Source organism: Equus quagga, chromosome 3 (assembly GCF_021613505.1).
Source record: "Equus quagga isolate Etosha38 chromosome 3, UCLA_HA_Equagga_1.0, whole genome shotgun sequence".
Taxonomy (NCBI): domain Eukaryota; kingdom Metazoa; phylum Chordata; class Mammalia; order Perissodactyla; family Equidae; genus Equus; species Equus quagga.
Window position 1 is genome coordinate 97046767 of NC_060269.1, and position 19444 is coordinate 97066210.

The window sequence follows — 19444 nt, forward strand, 5'->3', positions numbered from 1 at the left end:
CCAGCACAAGGTCAGGGTGACTCTCCTCCGCCCCTCCTCTGTGTATAGTCAATGCTGCTGTACCTCAAGAGGGCTGGGTGCCTTCCCACCTCAAGGGTGAACAAGTGGACCTCACTGAACCAGCAAAGCACATGTTTGTAATATAACATGTCATCTTTTCCCTTCTCTGGTTTGTTTCTGGGTGTTCTTGAAGTCAATATAATCTTAAGCTTTACCATCATCCCTAAGGCTTCAAGAAGAATCTATTGTTATTTTTTAAGCTTATGTTCTTTTTGGCAACTGCTAAATAATTAAACGTTCCTATTTAGGCCAGAAAGTACCATGAGTATTTGTTGGATGATGAAGCTTGGGGATGTGCCAGTCTGGGTGATTTTTACCACCAGCCATGTCAAGGGCTGTTAGCCCTGCAGGGTTGATAACAAGTGTTCACAGGATCCAGGTTTGATTTTAGTCAGGACTTCATGTCACTTCTATTTATTGCTTGGACTAGAACATAGTCCATATTTCAGAATCACCAGTGAAGGCAGAACACAGAGTCTGCAGGGTCAAGAAAACACCCATGCCATTCTTCAGTTTATCAGTGACTGACTTATACCCTCCACACTCAGAGTCTGAATGTACTTAACTTTCTCAAACGTTACTGGGAAATTAAGTTGTGCTTTCCTTAGACTCAAATCACTTTTTATTATCAGGCTATTTTTAGTTATTCAGAGAATTCTCAAAAATGTTCAAATAGTGGCGATATCTTTAACTTCTCTAGCGGAGCTCAAAGGTGACATTTTCTTAATTGGCCAGAAAGTTTAAGAAGTTTCAGCTATTTCAAAGTGATACCCATGGGGGAAAAAAGGCTTACATTTTAAAAAGAAGTGTTTTATTTGTGCACAGTTCAGAAAAAGGGCTGATTTTAAAGTTTTGCTTTTGTAACCCCCAATGAAAACTAAAAGCCTGACTCATTTTTTTAAAAAGCTATTTGGAAACGCTAGACATAAGCCCCTGATCGTAAGGAAGTTCGCCGATGTCTCATTTTTCAGTGATCCAAGGCAAACTTTGAATTAAGTCTTCATTTTGTCTGCCCTCAAAAATATGTCGTAAATAGTCAGTTCAACAAATATATTTTGAAGAACCCCTAAGTGTCACACAGTATTTAGCACTAGTGATACCACAGTAAACAAGAGGGACAAAATCCCAGGGAGGTGGGAGGGGTGAGGGATGGAGGGAGATAGACATTAAAGAAAAGTGGAGGCAAGAGGCAGATAAGGGCACTGGGAACACGGTGTTGGCAGGTGGAACAGACTGCAGTTTTAAAGAGTTGGTCAGGGTAAGTCTCATTGAGAAAGTGACATCTGAGCAAAGGTTTTAGGGAAGTGAGGGAATTAACCACGTGGCAATCTACGGAAAGTATGTTCCAGACAGAGGAACCAGCCACTGCATGCTGTAAGGAAGCCAGTGTGGCTGCTGCAGGGTGAGCAAAGGAGAGGAAGAAGCCCAGGTCCAAGAATGAATGAGGGAGCAGCCCATGCAGGTCTTGACGGTCACCTTAAGGACTTGGGATACACGCTGTGTGCAACGGGAAGCCACTGCAGAGCTGTGAAGAGAGCCACGACATCATCTGATCCATTTCCACTGGATCAACTGTTGCTACGGAGAGAACAGACCTTAGAAGGGAAAGGGCAAAGTTGGTGGACCTGAGAGGAGGCCACTGCCGTATCCCAGGAGGAAGATGATGGTGGCCCACACCAGAGTGACAGCAGTGGAGCTGGAAAAAGCGTTTGCCTTCTGTATATATTTTAAAGGTAGGGCAAACGGGATTTCTGGAAGGATTGGCTGAGGGGTGTTGAGAGAAAAAGAGACTCAAAGACGACACATGATTTTCATCCTGAGCGACTAGAAAGTTGGAGTTGCCGTTAATCGAGATAAAGAAGGCTTCAGCTGGAGCCTCTTGGCGGGGGGAAGTCCAGGAGCTCAGATTTGGACATGTCGGGTGTGGGACGACTATTAGATATTTACTACTGATTTTCTTCTGACCAAGTCAAAATTCATCACCCTCAAAGAATATAAGTTCCCTACGGGTAGAGTTTTGTCCTTTGTGCTCATTGCTCTATCTCCAGAGTCTTGGACAGTGTTTAGCACATGTAGGTTCTCAATTAAATATTAATTTAACAAATATTTGCTAAGCACCCAGTGCGTGTCTTGATCTGTTCTACATGCTGGGGACACAGCAGGGACAAAAAGGCTAAAATTTCTGCTCTCGTGCACCTTGCGATCTAGTAGTGAAAGGCAGAGAAGCAAGCAAGTAAAATAAAATAAATCTTCTCTCTGCTGGTGCACCTGCTTAATAAACATTTGTGGAATAGGCACTCACGTGGCACTTGATGCACATTGTCATAACCTTATAAGGGAAGAAACTGAGATCCAAGGGATGGCATTCCAGGCCAGCCTGTCATACTCCCAAACCCCTTCTATTGTGGGGTTTCTCATATGGAGCAGCACAAATCCCATCCTCCCTGGATAAATAGGAGGGCTGCATTTCTCTTTGTACAAGCGCTTAGAGCAGAGTCTGCTCCACATATGCCTCTTTTCGAAGTGTCGTTCTAGGAAGGCTGCCTGGAAGTGTGCAAACCTGGGCCACTCAGCCCTCCCTAATGGATCCGAACCACGCAGCTGAATTGCTCTTGACATCTCAGGGCGTGTTCTCATATTTTGCCCCCTTTCACAATGGTGAGGGTACCTTCCCCACCAGCCATCAAGGGGCCCCACACTGTTTCATCTGAAAGGCTCAATTTGCAACCTTTCACAAAACTAAAATGGTGTCCTAAAAGAGCCTTTATATTCATATAAATTTGAGGCAGAATCTCTTATCCCTCCCCCCAAAATGAGACAATGAATTTTCCATTGCTAGCAGCAGCATCAAGGGAACGGTTTGGTCTTTACTTGCCTCAAATAATTTTAATTATGCCTGTCATCCAGCTATCTGATATTCCATCAGTCTCACGCAACAGACCATCCTCAACCTCTCCCATATATCCTATGCAGAAAATCTGAAATAGCCTCGGCACCCTCCTCCTGTCCATTTCTTATCCAGTTCCACATGTAATTCAATATCACACTTCCTTCTCCAGCAACATTTCCTAGAATGTAAATGATGAAAGATCACCTATCCTGAAAAACTGATATTCTTTCTCCGGCTTAGACCTGTCTGAACAGCTCTTCAAAAAGGAGAAGTCCAGGGCTCTCTCTTCTTGGATGCCATCTCCATCACCATTGTAATTTTTAAGACACAGCATCTAGGGTTCCCATTGGTGGGTGATGGTCATATTCATCTTGATGCTGCCTCTCATGCAGCAGATCCATCAACAGCAAGAATTCCCATGACTGGCAGAGTGTGTGATCCGCCAATAACTTGCCTGTTTTCCCAGCCCAAGAAAGAGATGTTAAGTCCCTCTGAGGAACAACTGGGCATGGAGACCCCCTCATGTTGTAATTCTGACACATACTGAAATCCTCTCATAATATGACACCTTGTGTTAACTCAGTAGCATGGCTGGAGTCTTAAATATTTCCCTAAATACATATAGACAACGCATTGTAGCTTTTGCATAGTGAATAAAGAGAGCATCCTTTTATCCTTACAACAATTGTTATTGTTCTTCCTAAAGAATCCAAATTACAGTACAAAGCAAGAATCATATATGTAGTGTGAAGTTTTTAACAATGAAATAAATGTTCAATGCCAGCATAATGGAATCATTCTGCGGTCTATCTATGGGATCACAAAAACTTTTCCATTGAAACCAAAAAGATTTCATAAGGGGCAGCCAGCACCAATAACAATCCATCTTGGACACAATAGTGAGAACACGATAATTTAAAAGGTAACATATATCTTAATAACTCCATATAAGCAAATAGAACGTGTTCTAACCAATGGGAAGTCCGAATGATAGCCTTAAGATTACAACCATGGCCAAAAAAGCAAAACAATTAAACTCTTCTCTCCTCCAATTCTTTTCATGTTCAACACCTGCACTAAAGTTCTCCCATCCTTATTTCCTCCCTGTTGGAAAAGAAAATCAGGTGTCAGAATTTGGGCTGTACGTGGAAGATATTATCATCAAAGCTGTATTCCACCATGCATCCTATTTTGTATTGAATAGACATGTTCTCTAAATATCACATCTGGCAACTTCCCTCAATTTTTTTCCACTTAACATTACCTATTCACGGATTTTGCCTTAGGTATAAAAGGTGCAAATTTCCACCACAGTTCAGTTGCTTAAAGGATTTTTTTTTTATCTGCCTTGAAATTCTGTCTAATACGCTGCTTCAGCTCTATATAGCCACAGCTTTCAAGTGATACCAATAGACCTATCCTGCAGGAATTATGTAAACCTTACATAATTAATATTTGTGAGATGTATTAAGATCCTGGCACAGAAGAGAGCATTGAAATCCAAAGCCATTCTATAACTTTCTTTTTTAATCAGCTTCCAGCTGGATTCTAGAAGGCTTCTAGTTCCAGCTCCTAAGCAAGAACTTTGTTATCACTTAAATATACTGTTTTTTCCTAAAGAAAAGGTCACAAGGGGGTCAGGTAAGGTAGCCTCAGGGAGGCCACAGAAATCCCACCAATTGTTCAGAAACACACAATAGTGCACAGTTAATGGATATGCAATCAGATTCGAAATGTTTCATGGGAGGGCTGCCTCTGAATCCTAATCTTTGTAATTGCCATCCACGAGATGAATTCTCCCTGTCTTCCCATGAACAGATTGTTACTATCAAAATGGCGCAGGACAACTAAAGCTGGCTGAGGCAGGGTTCAAAATAAAGTTAATCCTCTATTAAACCCATTGCATGGATGAACTCCAGATGAAAGGGAGGATTTCTAAATAAAATACAGGGTGCCCAGTTAATTTGGAATTCAAGATAAACAACAAAGAATCATTCCATTTAAGCGTGTCCCAAGTATCGTGTGTGAGTTATTAGAATTCACTGTTTACTTAAAATCCAAACTAGCCTGGGCAACTCGTATTTTTATTAGCTAAATCTGGCCACAGTAGACAAAGGACAATTAAAACAGCTTATTTTCAACTGACAGTTTACCATCCTGCATCAATGAAAAACACAAAGGAAAAGAATTACAGGATTGTATTCTGTTTAAATAATTTCTATTACTTATAAAATGGCAAAGGTCTCAAGGTTTATAAACAACATTCAAACAGGTAAAAGAAATGGGCTATGTTGGTGTAAAGGATTATGATGAACAGTGAAGGACCCACTCATCGGAAAATCTGATGTTACAGCAATCCCTGACATTTAAATAATTTAAGCTGTGGCTTCAAAAAGTAATGCCATGAATTAATACACAAATCAGTCTTATCTTATAATCACCCTGCTTGCGCATTAACTGGATAACCTATTAGCCTTACTTTTGCAAGTAAAAATCAATCATTGCATAAGGCCCACATTCGCTACTTGCTCATCTCCTTTTAGAATCGTCACTGTCTTCTAAATGAAATATTAATTTTTCCAAGCACTTGTTTCATTCAATATCTTATTAACAAAGTAAATATTTGATTCCTAAACTAATATGTCCAATTTCAGTGACAGATGCTTCCCAAAGGAAGCAAACTATTGTAAATGCTATGGCAGGATGCCTGTCATTTGGGTGTTAAGACAGCCAATTCCTTTAGTTTTCAAACGTTCCTCTCTATTGTTTTCAGTGGATGATTAACCCCCTCCCCACCCAAGGAAAATTACTGCTTAAAAAAGTCTGTTCAAACAGTATAAATACTTGGCCAATATTTTCCCTTATAAAAACAGAAGCATAATTAGACCAAGCCCAAATGCTCAAGTTAAATTAGAGATCTGGCCATTATTGATGATGTTGAGTTCTGGAGAGAGCCATTCTGGATCGTTCAGACACCAGGAGCTAAGCTGTTTGATCTGAATTATACAAAATTTGTGGCTCTGGGAACCTGACGTCAAAATTTAGCTGAGTTGGGCTTTTGAAATATAGCAGTTTGCAAAAGACTTTGTGGAAGAAATAAAGTCTTTGGTGAGACTTTACTTCTATTTATTACTGAGCATTTTTTAGACTGTTGTGCTAAATCTGAGCTGGCACATTATTAACCTTTTCAAGTTAGGCATTTAGGAGGCTCAGCTGAATATCTTCTTCATTTGCACATTAGGGTTTAACAGAACAGTTGGCACATTGCTGGAATATTAGTTGAGATCTTTGATTTACGTTGGCCAAGCGCAAACATATAAACTCTGCTTTTGGCGAGGATGACCTAATCAGTGCTGAAGACGGTAATAACTATTAACAAGAATAAAAGGGACAACAGGTAACACTTACTGAGCGTTTACTACGTCCCAGGTACTGTACGTATATTCAATCATTCAACACTTTCAACAACCTTATGAGGTTTTATTCTCCCAATTTTGAGGATAGGAAAACTTAGAGCAGTTCAATTACTTGCCCTAAATTACACAATCGATAAGTAGTAAAACTTGGCTTTGTACCTAGGCAATCTAGCCACAGAATCTCCGTGCCACTCTGCAACACTGCCTCAGTAAATGTATCTGATAGCAATGAAGAGCTTCCATCTTCTCAGGCTGGGTTTCATGTGGAGCAGGTGTCGCTTTGTGACACAAACTTCAGGGGAACAGGAGGTAACTAGGTTAAAGGAATGCAAGCAACCCTTCACCCCCACTCCCAACCAACCAGAGGCCACCTCGCTGTTCCTGCAAACGTGCATGCATTTTTGGTTTAATTTTAATATGATTATGATAGGGTTTATAATGCTTACGATAGGGCCCTGACGTATATCAGGACCTTTAGTAAGAACAGAGCCATAAATGCGTAGGGAGGGGTTATCCTTCAAGGATAAGGCCATTCTAGATGTTAGTCACCTGGAGAAGAGCTATGTGACAGGCCTAGAACACAAACAGGATCTCTAGCTGGGTGGCAGACTGTAACCTCGCTCTCCTGGTCTTCATCACCCAGGGGCCAACGGGTCGGCCTGGGTAATGGGGTGGAGTGTGGTACTCTCCCTAGGAGGAGAGCAGGAAATGCTATGTGTATACTGAATGGATTTACCAAGCTAAAAAAACTCCCCTGCCAAACCCCACTCCGGGCTCAAGAAATTATCATCTTAAGAGATTTACAGAAATTTTCCTGAAGCCTCTAAAACTGGAGAGGTGTAAAAAAATAAAAAATAAAAAAGGAAAAAAACAGAAAAGAAGCAACTACCTGGTGAAACTAATAGACCTTTGCCAAGGGAGCTCCGGATAAGCCACTGAAACGCATGCCACTTTCATGGCAAGAGCCCTCACCTCTCTCCTTTACCAACACATCTATTTCTTTTCTAGAAAAATGACACTTTAGTTTCTGAAAACACCCTTCCTTGGGAAGCAAAAAAATCTCATGAGGTATTTATGCCAATTTTTATATTATTTTCCTAACAACTTATTGCAAGCAGTTCTGACAATACACTGGCCCCTAAAGAGATTCCTTCGGAGGCACAAAGGTCAGAGAGAAGGAAGAACCTTCAGGACTCTCTGGAAGACGTACACAGAAACATAACTATGTCTTCCCGGGCTAGAGGAGCTTAAGAACTGGGAAGCTATGATCTTCTTGGCTCTGACCCCGAGACACGTGTGCACGGATGGGAACGAGGCTCCTCAGCTGGTCCACCAGCCGCTCGTCCTCGGTGAACGATGGCAATATTCCTGCCCCTGGAATAGCGGGCCTAAACTCTCAAACTGACCAAGAAGATAAAGTCTTGAGCTTCTTAGAAAAAAATGGTACAACCACTGCCCAGTGGGATTAATCTGGGTTTTGCCTACTGTGAGAGCTGTCAAAAAAAAAAAAAAAAAAATTAAAATTAAAAAAAGGACAAGCCACGAAATAAAATTAGCACAAATCTACCTACTGGCTCACTCAAGGTTTTCTGAGCCTCGAGTCTTATGAAAAGATTTCCAGAGAGGAGAAAGCAAAGGCAGCTTTCATGTCATTTCCTAAACATTTCTTGCTTCGAGAATTACGAGAATTGCCACACATGGCAATCCCGGGTCTTAGAAGGCGCCTGTTACACCTGCTGGGATCCAGGCGCTCCCAGCCCGGCGAAGGTTGTGCAGCCAAAATCGCCCAAGAGTGTTCGGGAACAGTCTGCCGACACGTCTCCAAATCGTACAGACACCAGAGCGAAAACGGAGTTTTCTCAGACGTTCAGCAAGAGGAGGAAAAAAAAAAAAAAACCACGCTATAGCCTCAAGTTGGGAAAGTTTTCCTCAAAACAGCATTATCCTTTGAAACCCCTAGCTTCTTTTCAAGGGATTGTAACGACTTGTCCACGATTACAGGAACCCAAGCAATTCAGGAAAAAACAAATACACGGACTGCAAGCGTGAATCAAATCGGCGTGTGCTATGTGGCTTTAGAACATTCTTATCTAAACATGACAGTGTCCGCACACTCGGGCTACTTCTTCCACCGGTGCTGTATCCATAGTCACTTGTCCCTTGTCGGGCTGCATTTTCCGGAAAAACTGGGTACCCCAACTCCAGACTCAAAGCATTGTTCTGATTTTCTCTCCTGCTCCCCACCTCCAAGCCGAGCTCAACCCTCTTGCTCCCTCCTCCCCAGGCCCCTGCCAGAGGCTGCCGCCGCCGTCGGTGGTCCCGAGAAGCTGGAGCCGCGCTTGGGGAAGCCGTCCCCAGGAAGTGTGTGTGTGTGTGTGTGTGTGTGCGTGCGTGTTTGGGGGGGGCGAGTCAGGGGATGCTAGTTGTAGCCAAATTCCCAGTTTCTGAGATGGCACGCAGTTTTGGAGGGTTCTAATCCACAAGATACAACTGCAAACTCCCAGCAGTGATCGCGAGCTTGAGCTGGGTCGGGGCAGCTGCCCTTGTGAGGGTTAGAGTAGCATCGTCCCCAAGCGTAACTAGGAAGGGAAGCCGGGGACCAGAGACCGCCAAGTCTCGGGGAACGCACAGCCATTGCTTGAAGCCTTCCCAGATGCGATTCCCGCTACTTCTCCCGCGTTTTCATCCCTTACCGGGGCCAACCGCGCCAAGAAGTCCTGTGTTCGTCCCTGGCAGGGAGTGCTCGGAGACCTGAGAAGCCTCGAGTCGCAATCAGTGTCGCCCACCCGGGGTTCGAACGCATCGCGCAGCCACCTGTTCCACAAAGCCCAGAGTTTGTGCAGGCGCGGGCTGCGGCAGGAAGGACCCTGTCATCCCCTTGGTCCCGCACCGCCCAGGATCTCTAAGGGCGCACATCACCCCAAAAACAAGTGCGCACATACCTTCGCGCAACCCCGGAGGCTGGCACCACTCTGGCCACCCGCGCGCGGCGACTTACTTCCCGGTCTCCCCGCTTCAGCCCCGGCCCCAGCGCTGGCCGCCGGGGTCCATACCGCGCCCGGCCCCTCCGGCAGGATGGCGCCCCAAAATACCTGCTGTGAAGATGCAGAGAGCGAAGAGAGTCTTGCAGCCCATGGTACCCTGGTGCTCGATGCCGAGCCCGACGCGGGCGGCGGGAGAGTTTGCCGGGACTGACGGAGCGCACGGGGCGCGGGCGGCTCCTCGTCCGCCGGGCTGGCTGCGGCGGGAAGCGGGAGGCGCGGGCGGCTCGGGCGGCGGGCGGGGAAGCGAGGCGGACGCGGCGCGGCTCCGTCAGCTGCGCGTCCTCCGGCGCCCGGCGCGCTTCTGCTCCATCCCAGCCGCCCGACCGGGGCCGCCTCCGCCACCGCGCCTGCCGCGGACAAACCCCTCCCACCCGGGCCCCGCGGCGATGACAAGGCCACCCCCTGGCCTACCCTCTCCCAGCGGTCGGGTCCCGGGAGCCCCGGCCCAGGGCGGCCTCTGCTGGACAGTCAGGGCGCGAGATCCGAGTTTTCACTGGGTTCAGCAAACGTGTGGAGCGTCTAGCATGGTGCTGGAACTGAAGGGATGCAAGGAAGTGTGAGCAGATCTCTGGCTCAGGAATTTATCTCAGCTTTTCTTACATGAGCTTACAACCTCTGAACAGGTGATCATATGCCATTTTAGGCGTCACCTCGAAGAGCCAAGGTCCCACCTTTGTAAGAGAGCATGCACGTTTCTTTCCAAGTACGAAAAACTTTTCATTTCTCCCAATGTTCCTGCGTGTGAATTAAACTCTCACACACATTCAGCCGCACTGCCCTCCCTGATGCCTGAGCCAAGATGTCTGCTATCCTATTCAGCTTCTAACTAAAAGAAATAGTACTGATGTCAGGCAACAGTGATCCTTGAATAACTACGAGCCAGGCACCGTTCTAGGTGTTGTATCATGACTCCTTCTAACAATCCTGTGACATAAGAATTATTGTTATTCCATTTTACAGATGAGAAAATTAAGGCACAGAGAAGATAAGTAATGTGCTCAAGGTCCCATAGCTGGTAAGATCTGGACCCCATAATTGAATAGCTTTGCAACAGGGCCATAAGAACAAAGTGATTGCTGTGTGCTGGCCAACTGTGGGGTACAGGTATTAACCAAGTCAAGTCCTCACAGCACAGCAATCTTTTGAGGTGGGCACTATCATATTTTTATTCTGAGGGAGGAAATGGAAGCACAGAGAGGTTTAAGTACTTGCCCAAGGTCACACAACTAGTAGAGGTACAGGTAAGACACCTGCCCAGACATCCTGGGTCATCCCCTGAACTATACTCCTTCTTCAAAGCCCGCAGTGTGTGTGTGTTGGCACAGATCATAGCTGGCCTTTCACCTAATCCTCCCACCACCTTAGACTTGCCTGTTTCTCACACTTCTATCAGACCAGATGCCAGATCATCTCCCAATATCTGTTACTATGAGGCTAGTGGTCCCCCAGTCACTGGAGCTGAGAAGTGGCAGGAATTAATGAGCCTTCCTAAAGAATTGATTTGCTCAGGACCATTAGTAGCGCTGGAGAACAGCTCTCTTTTTCTGTGACTTCTTTCTCTTTTGCCAGAGCCTCAGATTTTATTTTCTCATTCTTTGGGGCCTCTTCACTTTATTTGTGACGACGTCAATTCCTCTGTCTGACCCCACCATTACCCCTTGTAGAGCTTATCACGCTTCCACAACCAAATTAAACTGGGCTCATAGTTTTTCTTTTGTCTTGGTAAATTTATTGGTTGTTGTTGGAATAAGAAGTAAAAGATATTATGACCAAGTGCCCATCTCCCTTTTCTCCTCCCCAGCCAGAGAAACTGCAAATTCAATTTGTTAAACAGGTTCAAAGAATGTGCTTTGGACCTTGAGGTTCTTCCAGTTTGTACTGTAATCTACATGATTATGAAGAGTTTCTGCATTGGGGCTGTGGTTGTCATGGGGGCAGGGACCACACACAGATGGAATTTTACAGGGATGTTTTATAAGGCACTGGTGCTTTTAAATAGGGCCATTTAAGTAAGTGACTCTATGAGAGAAATACAGATTTTTCAAAACTACTTCGCAGAAGAAATTATTCCATTGGAATTCAACAAAACCTTAATGGAGTCCCTCTGGAATGCAAAGCATGTGTGACTCCAACCTTGGTATTAAAGATGGTGGTTCGGTACCCACAGAATGGTGATCCCCACATACGAATCAGTTGAAATCTCCAGAGCTTTTCATTGTACACACAGTTGAGTTGAAAATAATTTCTTTAACTAAAATCATGCATTTTTATTAATGATTGAAACTTTTAACTTGCTAATTTAGTGAAAACATGTTTGATCACTTACCGGGTGCCAGACCTCATGCTAGGCTGTGGGAATGTAATAGGTTGTAATAGTCAGGATAAGCTGGGTTATGCGGCTGTAACAAACCACCCCAAAGTCTCAGAGGCTTGAACCATAGCGGTTCATTTCTTGCTCATCGACATCTGCCGTGGATCCAGATTACTCCCTAGAGTAGCTATCCTCTACATCACAACTCAGTGTTGTACCTCCATATCAAAACCTGCTTCCCTGAGACAGGGAAAGAGACATGGAGAGTTAAGTGCAGCATTTAATTCTTCCACCTAGAAGTGACACTTCTGCTTGTGGGTTAAAGCAAGTCAATGGCCGTGTTCAACTTCAAGAAAGTGAGGAGGTACAATCTTCCCATGTGCCTAGATGGAGAGGAGAATTGGATAGAGCAGGGAACAGTTGTGTTGAGTGCCACAGTGGTTAATTGTCCCTGCCATCAGGAAGCTTATGTTCTAGTGGCAGTGAGTCAAATTCTTGCATATATTTTCATGATTGTTCATTCAATGTTTATTACCTTAAATACGATGAATAGTAATGCCCACTAGGGACCAGCACCGTGGCAGAGTAGTTACAGTTCCATGTGCTCCGCTTTGGCAGCCCAGGTTCTCGGATTCAGATCTTGAGTGTGGACCTACTCCACTCATCAGTCATGCAGTGGAGACATCCCACATACGAAATAGAGGAAGGTTGGCACAGATGTTAGCTCAGGGCTAATCTTCCCCAAGTGAAAAAAGAGGAAGCTTGGCAATGGATGTGAGCTCAGGGCGAATCTCCCTCACCAAAAATAAAGATAAATTAAAAAAAAAAAATCCACTAACATTTATTGAGCTTCTGCTCTCTGTTAGGAATTGTTTCCAGCATTTTATGTAACCTATTTAAACTTTATGCTCTATAAAATTATACCAATTTTACAAATAAAGAAACTGAGAGATACTTAAAGAGAGTTTAAGTCTGAAGGAAATCAAAAGACGCTACGAGATATTATAGCCCGGGGATTTGCACTCCTTACTAGGGTCAGGGGTGGAATTTGCATGTAACCCGTTAGTCACACCTTATAGCAAAAGCCAGTTTCTCCACAGAATTCTCTTGGTTCTTTCCTCATGCTCCACTGGGATAAAATCTAAGCTAAATCTGCCTTTTACTGACTTCCACCATTTTTTGATCACTGTTGAAATGAATTTCTAGGATTGTAGACTTTCAACATCTTTAGAAAACTGCCCTTGGTTGATTTAGTTTTCGACATCCTGAATTCGTTATAATTTGTAGATAATGTCAGATAACATATGTCAGATGATATAGAAGTGTTAGCCCTGGACTCTCGGATGCATCATGGCCGGGGAGAGACAGAATAACTTGGTTGAGAGCTGAGCCAGGCAGCCTGGGCAGTGGTTACAGGCTTAGTTCTGATTCTAGCCCATGGCCCCTGACAGCTGGATTCTAACCCGCCCTCTGCCATCGACTGAGGGGCTCTAATTACACAGCATCTTTACGCCTCAGTTTCCTTCTGGCATGATTGGGAAGATTGAATGGATTATATATGTGAAAGGTTTGGCATGTTCTGAGTGCCCGTAAATGTTAGCTATTATCAGAGGAGAAACTTTGAAGCACATTTGAAAAACATTTTTGGATCTAAAGTGTTAGGAGAATCGTTAATGTCTGCGGCAGCTTGTTCTTCACACCCGCAGTTGTGTGACTTGGATTCTGCCCTCTGTAATCCTGCAACAACCGAGCTGCAGGGGAAAACTCTAAACTGTCTCTGACAGCTCCTGCCCCCTCCCTCTGCCCCAAAGGCAGGAATGCAGCAGCCTGGAGTCCCTGATATATTTTGCATTGGTTTCATTTCACTTATGGAGTTGCACAGCAAAAACATCTCCCTGGGTTCCACTACACCTCCCTACATCAGTTTCCTCTTCTCTTCTTAACTCTGATTCCCTCTTTTTAATATTAATGGCAAAAAAGATGAAAGGCGGTTATGCAACATGTGCATGAGAGTAAATCTGGAACTTTACCAAGAAATATCTGCCTGAACAAGGGCAGTTTCAAAAGAGTGTGATGAAACTTGGTTGTTTCCCTGATTTAAATAAACTTGTTTGAAGCTGTATGAGCTCTTTGAAGACACTAAACCATGTTGCTAATTTTTGTTTTAATTAAGGAGGAAGCCCTTAAAATATTTCAAGAAGGAAGAAACCGGCTTCTTGGAGGTGATGCACATAATGAAACCTGTTATTTAAATAAGTCTAGAAGTTGACTAAGTCAGTCAGTACTGTAGATTTGAATTGTTTAACAGAAGTAAAATACAAGTCACATATGTAACTTTAAAATTTCTGGAAGTCATATTTTAAAAAAGGAGAAAGAAACAGGTGAAATTAATTATAATAATGTGCTTTATTGAACCCAATATATCCAAAATATTTATCATCTCAACATGTCATGAATATAAAAAATATTAACGAGATAATTTACTTTCTTTTCCTCATTCTAAGTCTTCAAAATCCAGTGTATTTTTTTGGAGGGGGCCGGGGTGGGGTGGGGAGGACTGGGCCTGAGCTAACATCGGTGCCCTGCAGCATTAACCTGCGCGGAGGTCCGTGCTGGCATACCCCAGGCCACCAGGCCAAGCACGCACACGTTGCCACCACTGGGCAGACCCCAAAATCCAGCAGATGTTTTACACTTATACGTCTCAGTTCAGACTAGGCACATTTTTAATACTCAGTAGCCAAAGGTGGCTGCTAGCTGTCATCAGGGACTGCGCGGCTATAGAACATTGACCCAGTCTCTTGCCTTGCCTCGTGGATATGTTCTGTAAACGTACACAGCAGGCTGGTGGGGCTTTCTTCACTGACAGTGGAGCAGTTGGAAGCCGAAGACTTGCTGACTGCATGGCCTCTGACCCTCATTAACCTCTCTCTCTGATTCCTCTTCTATGAAATGGAGATGATGATGATAATAATGAGACCTTGCTTCAAAGGATTATTCTGGGATTTAAATGCATGGCAAGTATTTAGAACAGACCCCAGACAGAGCAGAGCCTTGATAAATGGTTGCTGTTATATTTGCTAGGAATAATTACAATGATGATGAAAAATGATTATTAATAGTAAAATCTTCCCAACCGTCGTTGTAGTATTAGACATTCCTCACTACTCAGAGGATCGGCGATATCGCTTGGCCTTAGAAGTCTATGTATGCATAGTTTAGAGCAGCATTTCTCGAACATTTTGGTCTCAGGACCCCTTCACCCTCCTAAAATTGATTAAGAACTCCAAAAACCATTTGTTTATGTGAGAGGGGCTTTTTAAGGGCCCTTTCAGATAATGGTAGTTTTTATTCTTTTATATTGCACCAAAACTCAGCAAGCAGTACTTTCGTAAAAGCTAGCAAGGATGTGCAATCTAAAAGCATCTCAATGAAATTTTCATATTCTATGACATTAAAATTCATTGCTCTATCTTGCACTCTGAATGTATCTTTTACTCATGTATGATCCTGTAACATCATGCATTGGTCATATAGAAAATATTAGTTCACTGAGTTATGCAAATCTTCCAAATTTTAAAACATCTCAATGTACAACGTCAAAAAATCATATTTGTTAATATATCCACCTATATCATCAGAAAAGTCTTTAAATATTGGGAAACTGTCAAGTTAATGGTGGAGGATACAAGTTTGGCAAAATTCTAATTTTCACTAGAAAGCCTTTATCTTATCATTGGCACCAAATACTATTGTTTTCCTTGAAGTGACAAGCTAACTTTGTGGAGAAAATGTCTTACAGATACCAAGTCTGAATAACCCTAGTTTGTCTGTTAGTTGTTCTTTCAAGTAAAAATTGTATTTCACAAAAACAAGTGGTTAGTTCAGCTTGTGACTCTGGTCATCACATAAGTGCATTTCCTTGAGACAATCTTCTCACTTTGGCTACAAGCAAACCTGCTTTATGCATCCTTCCCATTATTTACATAAAGTATGAAAAAGGTATGTATGCAAGATCAAGATTTAATAAAATTAATGATTTTTACTACTTGTTTAAGGACATTCTTAAGTGAAACTTGCTTTTTTTTCCCCTTTAACTGGACATGCTTGGCGGTTAAGAATACAGTAACTATTGGTATAGTTTGGTACCACTACCTTCATTTATGCTGATACCGGAAGTTTCACCCACAAATGCTTTTGTATCATCAATGAAAACGTTAAAAAATTTAAAAAATATACCAAAAAATAAAGAAAGGTAAAAAGTATCTTAATATTACTATGAAAATAGTTTTGACTTTGCAGACCTGAAAGAATCTTGGAGACCTCTACGAGTCTGTGGACCACACTTTGAGAACCGCTGGTTTAGTGAAACATCTTAGAAAATTGCTAAGGACATCAACTGTTTGATCTGTCCAGAGCAGCCTTTCTTCAGAGAAATGCTCTTTTCCCTTCCCTAAGCAAGTGGTTCTAAGGGCGGTTGCATCTTCCTGTGGAGCCTGCCTCTTTTGCCCCAGTGATTGGTATAGGATGGGCATCAGACCCTGTTTACCCTACTCAGTGCACTTTCCCAGGATTCTTAAACTTGGGACCAGAAACCGCCGTGATAGTTGCTCTCTGGAGACGAAATTATGGGGCTTTGGTACTTTGGTGTACCACTCCAGTATGTGGTAGGATCTGGTCTGAATTAGGATACAGAAACCTGATTCTCCGAGAGAAGCAGAAATGAGAAAAAAAGACCTGCTCGCATTCCAGTGTCTAGTCACACTTGTCTCTGAGGTACAACCACACTTTGCCTTTCCCACCACACTGTGAGCATTTTGGTAAATTTCCTCTTTTGGTCAAGCTAGCTCAGAGTGTGTTTCTGCTGCATGCAACCAAAAGCAATTGACTAATGCAGAGGGCAGCAAAAGCTAGTTTCCAAAGTCATTCAGTGGTTAATAATAGTGATTGAAAACAGGTCTTCCCATTCAGGAAAATTTCATTCTCAGCTCTGAGCTAAAAAAAATCATAATAAAACCATACCACTGCAAAGTTATGGAACTGATATGTGGCAGAGCAAGTCAGGATACTCAGCTTCTATTTCTGAAAAAATTCACATAACTGAAAATGCTTAAGTCCATCAAAGCAAGTGAAGATCACCTTTGACACTACAAGTTTAATAATAAATGACAAATTCCAATAATTTCCACAAGTAGTTGTAATGAAAAATACAATAAATAACCTGGGCTTTAAACACCTTACATTTTCACAATACTTGTAAATTTATCCAATTAGACCTTTTTTCTGCTCTACACATATTTTTACCACCATCATTGCAACACATCCTAGTAGATTCCACTTCAGGTTGTACTGATTTCATGTTTTCTTAGGTTCCTTGAAAATAGTCTTGATTCTAGTTTTATTCAGACTACTCATAGAGTCTAATTTTTCAGCCACTTCAAACTTGGTATTGAATCCTCAAATAAGTACAACTGAGCAGTAGTGGTGACATCTGTTGATGCATCAAGAGCCAAGGAAAACCAGTAGAAATCATTTTTCTTGTTTTTAAGTTGACTGTTGATGCTGCTCCTAACGTCCTCCACTCTTTGAGCAAGTGTTCTCACGGAAAAGCCAATTGTCCAAACAAGTTCATTTCCTCTGGACATCTTTTTTTGGCTGCTGCAATCAAATACAATTTAATTAACTCATAATTAGTAAACAGTTTTTCTTGCTTGGCTAACAAATGTGCCACTTGGAAAATTACTTTGGTTGCAGCTTCATTTTCATTTTTAATTTTTGTGGAAAAATTCTGATCTAATGTGACATTTGCTTTAAATTTTCTAATTTTTCTGACTGTTTTGGGAATACTGTGCACTGGCCATTGGCAAAATAATCCACTCTCCATTGTGCCTCAAAACTGTCATACTTGGAGTCTACTTTTCTTTTTCTTTTCTTTTTTCTTCTTTTTGATAGGATGGGTGTACTATAATAAAAACAAAATAAAATAAAATGTGGTGGTGTGGTGATATGTGTGGCTCTCAAAATGCTGCTCAGCGATGTCTTCATCACCATGAGTTTTAGTGTGAAGCCTTGAGGTTGCCACACACAGTCTTTGTCACAACTACTCAACACTAACACTGCTCTTGCGGTGTGAAAGCAGTTATGGGCAATTCGTAAGCAAAGAAGGGTAGTGTGTAGCAGTGTTCCAATAAAGCTTTAGTTATAGGCACTGACATTTGAATCTCGTATAATTTCCGTGTCATGAAATATTCTTCTTTTGATTCTTTTCAAACATTCTGAGGTCACAGGCAGTACAGAAACAGATTTGGCCTGCTGGCCACAGTTTGTCCACCCAACCCTTGCTTTAGAAAAGATTGCATTTGATTCTGCTAGAGATCCTGGATTGGTTCAAACTGATATCAACTTCAAACTATTAGTCTGGGGTTTCTTTCTTTCTTTCTTTCTTTCTTTTGTTTTTGAGGAAGATTAGCCCTGAGCTAACTACTGCCAGTCCTCCTCTTTTTGCTGAGGAAGCCTGGCCCTGAGCTAACATCTGTGCCCATCTTCCTCTACTTTATATGTGGGACGCCTGCCACAGCATGGCTTGTCAAGTGGTGCCGTGTCCGCACCTGGGATCCGAACCGGGGAACCTGGGCCTGCTGAGAAGCCGAATGTGCGAATTTAACCACTGCGCCACCGGGCTGGCCTCTGGCCTGGGGTTTCTTGAACTGAGGGATGTATATTCAGACTGCAAATCCATGTGACGTTAGGGCTATAGTTCTGACTTATGAGGGAGACTATTTCTCTTATTGCTATTTTTATTCTTTTTTCACGAGGAGCTGAGCTGAGGCCCTGACGGACAAATTACCTTTTATGTCTCCCTTTACCATCAGCAATATTTTTTTTCCAGCCTACCTTTTTATTTAAGTTGTAGCCACTCTTCAAGTGCCCTCACTTTATGCAAAGAACCTAATCTCATTACTTCAGTTCATGCAAGCCGGGCCCTGATCTCTCGTTCTCCATGTGGTCGTTAAACCTGGGGCCTCTACGGCTTTAAGAACTGGGGCCACTCTCATTACAACTTTATTGTCTTCTTTTTGTCTGTGTGTGTGGGCGGGGGAGTGGGGATTTCCTTTACTTTCTTGTGAGTCCAGCTATATATTTATAAAAAGTTTATAGTAGTTTATCCAGCATTTTAAAGATATTTTGCATCCGGAGGGTTTTTTCTTTTTTTTTAAGAATAACTAGAGCTGCATTTCAGCAAATGTGAAAGTGTCTTGCATTTTCTTGGTCTTTTTTCACTTCTTTTCTTTTCTTTCTTCCCTTTACTTTCTCTAACTCAATTTCTATTTTAAGCCTCCCATCTCATTAGGCTGGTAGAAAACTTTAACCCTAGTCCTTGTGATTTACCCCCAACTTTCTGGATCTTTTGGCCATAGTTCCAGAATCTTACCCAATGCTAAAGGTTGGAGGAGGGGTGAGAGCCCTAGTTACTGAGTCTTTTGTCTATTTTGAAACCCAGGTTACTACTGAGAATCAATCACTCTCTTCAACGTGGCTCTTCAAATCTAGGGTCTCTCCATCAGGGTGGGGGTGTAGGAATTTTTGCAAGGCTGCCGAGGTTCCCACGAAGGTAGTCATTTCATTCCTGAAGTCTTCCGACTCCTCTGGTGGCTTTGCCTAGGAAGTCCCCTCTGCATTTAGACATCAGACCTCTCTGTTCTCTCTATTCAACTACCCTCTA

At 42.8% G+C, this 19444-nt stretch overlaps 1 protein-coding gene across 1 annotated transcript in view; it reads right to left on the reverse strand.

Moving 5' to 3' along the window:
* PARM1 (prostate androgen-regulated mucin-like protein 1) overlaps positions 1-9703 on the reverse strand; it is a 107313-nt gene extending 97610 nt beyond the window's left edge. The window contains exon 1 of the mRNA XM_046655876.1: positions 9459-9703. Coding sequence (XP_046511832.1) covers positions 9459-9501 — 43 coding nt within the window. The 5' untranslated portion in view covers positions 9502-9703. The remainder of the gene's footprint in view (positions 1-9458) is intronic.
* Positions 9704-19444: the final 9741 nt, after the last annotated feature.